The sequence below is a fragment of the Trichechus manatus genome, unplaced genomic scaffold (assembly GCF_000243295.1).
Source record: "Trichechus manatus latirostris isolate Lorelei unplaced genomic scaffold, TriManLat1.0 scaffold00232, whole genome shotgun sequence".
NCBI lineage: Eukaryota > Metazoa > Chordata > Mammalia > Sirenia > Trichechidae > Trichechus > Trichechus manatus.
Genome location: NW_004444168.1, coordinates 2,393,753 through 2,399,752, shown reverse-complemented (window position 1 = coordinate 2,399,752; position 6,000 = coordinate 2,393,753). Strand labels below are relative to the sequence as shown.

Below are 6,000 nucleotides of genomic sequence, written 5' to 3'. Positions count from 1 at the left end.
GTAGTCGATGTCACTGAACTGTGCCTGTAAAAATTTTTGAAATGGTGTATCTTTGGCTATGTATACTTTCACCAAAAAAAAAAAAGGTCTAGAATGGACAGGGTTGGCATGTCGTGGGGTTGTTAAACAATGTCATAAAACAATATGTGTACCACTGTTTAATGAGAAACTATTTGTTCTGTAAACCTTCACCTGAAGTACAATGGAAAAAAAAAAAGATGCAAGCTTAAGGATAAAAAGCAGGAAAGAAATACACAAAATAAAAATGGTCAGTGTGAAATGGGTGACTTTTCTGTTTTCAAACTTTTCATAAATATTTTGTTTTTATAGTTCAAAACTACTATAAGTTCATCAACACAGCCATCCCTTCAACTACTCCATCAGCTCAGAGTTGGAAAATTCTGCATTTCCAGGTAGCAATATCACTTCAGGATTAACTCATGCTCTACCTAGTTTTATTTTCTTTCAATATGCTAATAATGCTTCTTGAAAGCAGGAAAATATTAAATTTGTTCAATTTATTATGAGTGCATTTATAGTTAATTTCTTTATTGTGATTTGGATTACTCCCTGAGTTTTTCCTCTCTAGAAGAGCTTCTAAATTCCTGAAGGGCTAAAGATCTAATTTGCATCTTTCTTTGTATTAAGACAGGACTGATCACATTCTCTACTGATTGATTTCATGGGAGCTGATTGATAACTGGTTCTGGCTGTGGCACAACATAAAGCTAAGAGCACAAATTCTGGAATCAAACGGCTCCAGCTTCTCCTCCTCTGCCACTTACACACTGTGTGCCCTTGCTTCCTCACCTATAATACTTGAATAATGACAATAGTAATAACCCACTATTTGGGTTTATTGCATTATTTAAATATATATAAAAAACTAACAACAGCACACAGTGAATGCTATGGAAGTGTTTCTCTTCAAAGATTGTCATTATTATTATTAGGCTAATGCAGCATCACAACTTCTAAAGAAAATTGAGTCACGGTGTCTAGCTCAGAGAAGTCTATCCTCCTTGGCCCCAGGAAGCATGAGACTGAGCTGCTCCTCAGCCCAGGCTCAATTGGTTCCTGAGGTTGGCTTTGAATTTTTAGTCTCTAGGTTACCCTCAAATAACTCGTCCAATATGCTTCCTCCTCTCTGTTCCATTAATCTTCACCCTGCTAAAACAAAAAACCAAACCAGTTGCCATTGAGTTGATTCTGACTTATGGTGCCGCATGTGTGCAGAGTATACCTGAACTCCATAGGGTTTTAAAGGCTGTAACCATTCAGAATCAGATTGCCAGGCCTTTCTTCTGAGGCACGTCTGGGTTGGTTCAAACTGCAAACCTTTTGATTAGTAGTTGAGTACTTTAACCATTTGTATCACCAAAGAACTTCTTCCTCAACCTGCTACATGGCTGCAATTAGCCACTGGTCTTCTGGGGCTTGTTCCACTTGTCTGCTCTATGCACCACATCACTGATAAATCAGGGGCCTACAGCAGAGGTGATTGGGTGGATTGGGAAAGTATTGATAACTTTGACTGAGACATAAGAACCAAACACAGAACTTAGAGCAGAAATGTGGATCAGGAGAAAGATGCTGAGCAATATTGAAAAGTTCTGAGCCAGGGGCTTCTCTGGGGCACCAAAAGGGGAAGCCAGTAGTCTGTGGAAAGTACAAATACTAGACTCAGAGATGCACCCACCATGAATGGAGAGCTAAGAGCTAGAGCGATGGAAATGGCCAAAATCTCTGAGGAATTAACAAAGAATTGGTATAACATGCTCTTGGGAAACACCACTCTATAAAAGATAGGATAAGAAAGTAGATTAAGGGAAACAGCTTAAAAGAAGAGAGATCAGTATATAAATTCTGTAGAAAATTTTGGGAGGATGAGAAATGAGAAACAGCTTTGAGAAATCTTCTGTACCATGCTGGGGAGAAGTCTCTGACTGCAGGCGGTCGTGTAAACATGGCTACTGGGAGGGCAGATGCTTTCAAGAAATGCAGAGGCAAAAGAAGAGATAAAGTTCAGTAACAGAGCAAAGCATTTTTCAAGATAAAGGAAAGAAGTTTGCAGATAGGAATAAGATAGAGCTTCAGAAGAAGTAGGTTGACCTAAGAGAGCAGGATCCTGGCACAGGCAGATATTAAAGGAACAGTCATAGCTGAGAGGGAAAAAAAATACCTTTTCTGCAACATCAAAAGGCTGGACTGAAGACAGAGAAACTTGAAGGTGAAAGAGTGGGTGGCTTCAAGAGGCCAGCAGGATAGTTACAGTTCCTCAAGGGAGCAATAGCCAGGATTCCTTCAGAATCACTCTGGAGTTGGAATAGAGGTGGTTTGTGGTGGTGATGATGGTGGAGAACCGGGTTGCCAATTAAGCAGAGGTAAAAATACTGAAAAAAAATCAGGATTTTCCCACCCCAAACTCAAAATTGAAAAATGCTCTGAGGATAGGAGCATGAGAATAGGTGAATACCAGACCCAAGACCAGGCAACATGATCAATCCTTCTCCATATAACCTTCCCTTTGCCCACTCACCCCAAAATAGCATCACACATGAGATCCAAGCAACCTTTTAATGTAGAACAGGCTTGGGCAGTGAGAGAGGGGTTGTCCAGTTGTGTGCGTGATCTGAGTAGGAGGAATTCCCAAAACAAGCTACTTCCCCTCCCCTTACTATCCCCTTCCTTTCTTTCCCTCTCCATGGGGTGATGCTCTTTGGACATTAGCAGGAGGAACCTAGGCCTGCAGTACCCCCCAGCAGCCTCTCAATGGCAGCACGGATGTCTCCGCCTGTGGCCATCAGGGCCTGCAGGTTGGCATCGCGATTAGCAAAACCCATGGCCTTCAGGTGCTCCAGTTCTTGCTGGTAGCGGCCTTCACTGAGGGGGCATGATAGTGAGGATTGGGCAGACTGGAAGCAGGCATTGGCCAGTGTATGGAGAAGCTGAAGAACAGCCAAGGTGGATTGTCCAGCATCTGCTCTATGTCTCTGTCCTCCACCCCTAGATTCAGGGGCTCCTCCAGCCTGACATGGTCTGCCTGTGTTCCATAAGCAGGGCCCCAGCCCAGGCACCTCTCTAGACAGTGTCTGCAGGCCCTGTTCTATCTGTATCAATGCTTGCACTGCTCGTGGGTTGGTGAGGATGGGAAGAACTGGCATATGATGTAGCAGGGGGCTCTCCGTTGCCAGCTGGTGTAGCAGAGCTGGATTCTGCTGCAGGATTTGCAAGGCTCTGTGAAAGGCAGAGGGTGAGGGTCTCAGCTGACTGGTTAGAGTAGATTTTCCTATGGGCCGATGGGTCTCCTGGGATGGAAAATCCTGGCTTGAGTATAAGTCCAGCATGCTGCTCCTGTACCCTGAATTGGCCAGATCTGAGGCCATGCCCCTGTCCTGGGCAACTATTCCTGCACTCTTCTCTTGTGTCAGTGGCCTGGCAGGTGCTGAGGTGGTAGGAATGACCATGGTGGGGTCAGTACTGCTGTGAGCATTGGCCTCCCCTTTCCAGGGCTCAAAACCTGGGATGTGGCCTTTGGAGACAACCAAAGGTGCCAGAGTGGAGAGCATGAAATGAAGGATGTCAGAGCAAACTGGACGCATAGCATTGTCACCACCTGGCACTACCTTCAAGGCCTCCAGTCCCAGTTTTTCTGCCTGTAGGAATTCCTGCCGCCATTCTGGGCTCTGCAGTGTTTCCAGAGTTTTGGGAGCTGGCTCAGGTTTTTGTACTGGCCTTGAGGTTTCAGGAACGTGGCTGACATTGGTTGGTTTCTCACTTTCCAGGCCTTGAACCAGAGGATTTTCCAAGAACTGCACCCCAGACTCAGGTGAAGCCTTAAGGAGTTGAGCCAGCTGGCCGAGGAAGTCAGCCACCTCCGGTGACCTCCGGGCCAGGCGGCCCAGCCTGCCTAGCATTCTAGCCCCTCCAGAGGCTGATGGTCCAGAGTGATCAGTGCAGTGGCCTGTGGGGCCTGGCAGAGTTCTGAGACCAGCCGATCCTTTCAAATGGGTCCTCACCACCAAATGGACAGTAGTGCCATCAAGAATGCCACGTTGGCTCAATATGTCTTGATCCCGAAGGAACTTTCCAGCAAAGATGAGCACCAGTCGGTCGGCGTCACAGTGAACGTGTTTGGAGATCTGCTTCTTGAAGTGGTAGACGCTGCTATTTTCTGCCAGCATAAATTCCTGACAGTCCCATGGGGTCTTGACAGATACTCTGATGATGCGTGAAGATGGCTCCTGACCAGACACCATCTGGCTGTCCCCTGCTTCTTTAGCCCGTGCCATACTTCCTCGAGAACAGAATGCAGGGTCTCCTGAGGGCAGAGTGTGGCACAGGCCTGTAGAAGTCTAGATGTAGCACTGAGCAAACCTGGGTGCAGGAACCAAAGTCTAACGATGTCCTCTCACCCACGTCCTATGGACACCACCTCCCAGTGTAGCCCTGCACCCACCTGGCTCCCATAGAGGTGGCAACTACCCTTCTCCTGGGCCAGCTTTAAGAGATATGATGTCAGTGATGAGGTCACAGTTGAGAAGCACACTTGAATGGGGGAAGGGCAGGTGTTTCTACCACCTGCCTGATGTTGGACTCTCTTTATGATTTGATTTAAATAGTAATAGAAAAATTAAAACAGCCCTGTCTAGAAACATGATTTACACCACTGTTTAAAATCCTACCGTTTGAATTTGATAAATGAATATGGCTGAGTAGAAAAGGCACTGGTCTAACAGCTAGCTTGGGAAGTATTCCTGGGGTCTTACGGGCAGTTTGCATCTCTGAAGCCCTCCAGACTAAGTAATCAGTCAACATGGTTCTAAGAAAGACAGCATTAGCTCCTCAAAGACTTTTAAACAACGTTGCGCTCAAACAGATAAACTCTGATCAACTTTCAGAGCATCATAGGTGAGACAAAAGAAATCATCAGAAAGTAACAGTTTGGCTTTAGAACTTGATGACTTAATGATTATTATATTTGAGGTTTTAAAATATTTGAAGAAGAGACTTGTCTCTTGGGAGAAGACACAAGCCAGCTGTGAACACACACAAAATGATTACTCTTTAAGGTACAGTTTTGACCACTCCAGGCAGGTGGGACCTCAGGGTAAATTCTATCTAATCCCTGAAGCAACTTTTTTTTTTTTTTATTGTGAAGATAGATTAATCAGACTCTTTTAGGCTTTATATATGTTTGACCCCTTTTTCTGATTCTAGAATTTCCAAGGATTACAAAATTAGGATTTGGCTACCTAGAAGGCTGCCTCCAGGAGATTCTGCTAGACATGGAGAACATGAGCATCTAAATCTCTCTGTAACTACATTGCTCATTGTATATTGATATATGGTCTTGAACTTCTATTAACTTGAATCAGTATCCCCTGAGTTATAACAAATATCAAGACCCTAATAAGTTGTAATTTATAAGTTTGCAAACCTTCCCAGTCCCAGGGAATAATGTAGAGTGAGTCTCATGGTTGGCTGGCAACCAGTCAGCCTGGGAGCTTCTCCCGGTAATACCTAGACCTAAGTACAACTTCTACCATACAAATATTACTGGCAAAAAGAATTCCCTTTGTGCATTCTGCAGTGCAACAGATTTCTCTTTATATATGTCCTTTCTGGCCCTGGGTTTGTAGTTCTGCCAAGAAGATTTACTAGTCCACAATCTTGCAAAGGGTTTGATTAATCTACTATGCAAATAAGGTGCATAAAATCCTTGCAGGGATTGGACAGTTTACTGTGCAAATTAAATAACTGTGGCATACTAAGGGGATTGGTCAGTTTTGCCATCCTTCTAGGCTTAAAGAGGTCAATCTGCACAGAGGTTGAGAGGGATCTCACTACCATCAAGAAGAACCTGGAGTGGAGCATGTTCTTTGGTCCCAAGGTTCCTGTGCTGAGAACCACCTAGACCCAAGAGACAGAGAGAGCTGTAACACTGGAGGTGATGCGAGATGGCAACAGCACGAGATGGCAACAGCATGAGACGGCAGT

At 44.7% G+C, this 6,000-nt stretch overlaps 1 protein-coding gene across 1 annotated transcript; it reads right to left on the bottom strand.

Annotated features, from left to right (window-relative positions):
• Window positions 1–2,726: 2,726 nt before the first annotated feature.
• LOC101348567 (ubiquilin-3-like) lies at window positions 2,727–4,307 on the bottom strand. Its single transcript, XM_012559272.2, has one exon. The coding sequence runs from the start codon at window positions 4,290–4,292 to the stop codon at window positions 2,727–2,729; it is 1,566 nt and encodes a 521-aa protein (XP_012414726.1). The 5' UTR covers window positions 4,293–4,307.
• Window positions 4,308–6,000: the final 1,693 nt, after the last annotated feature.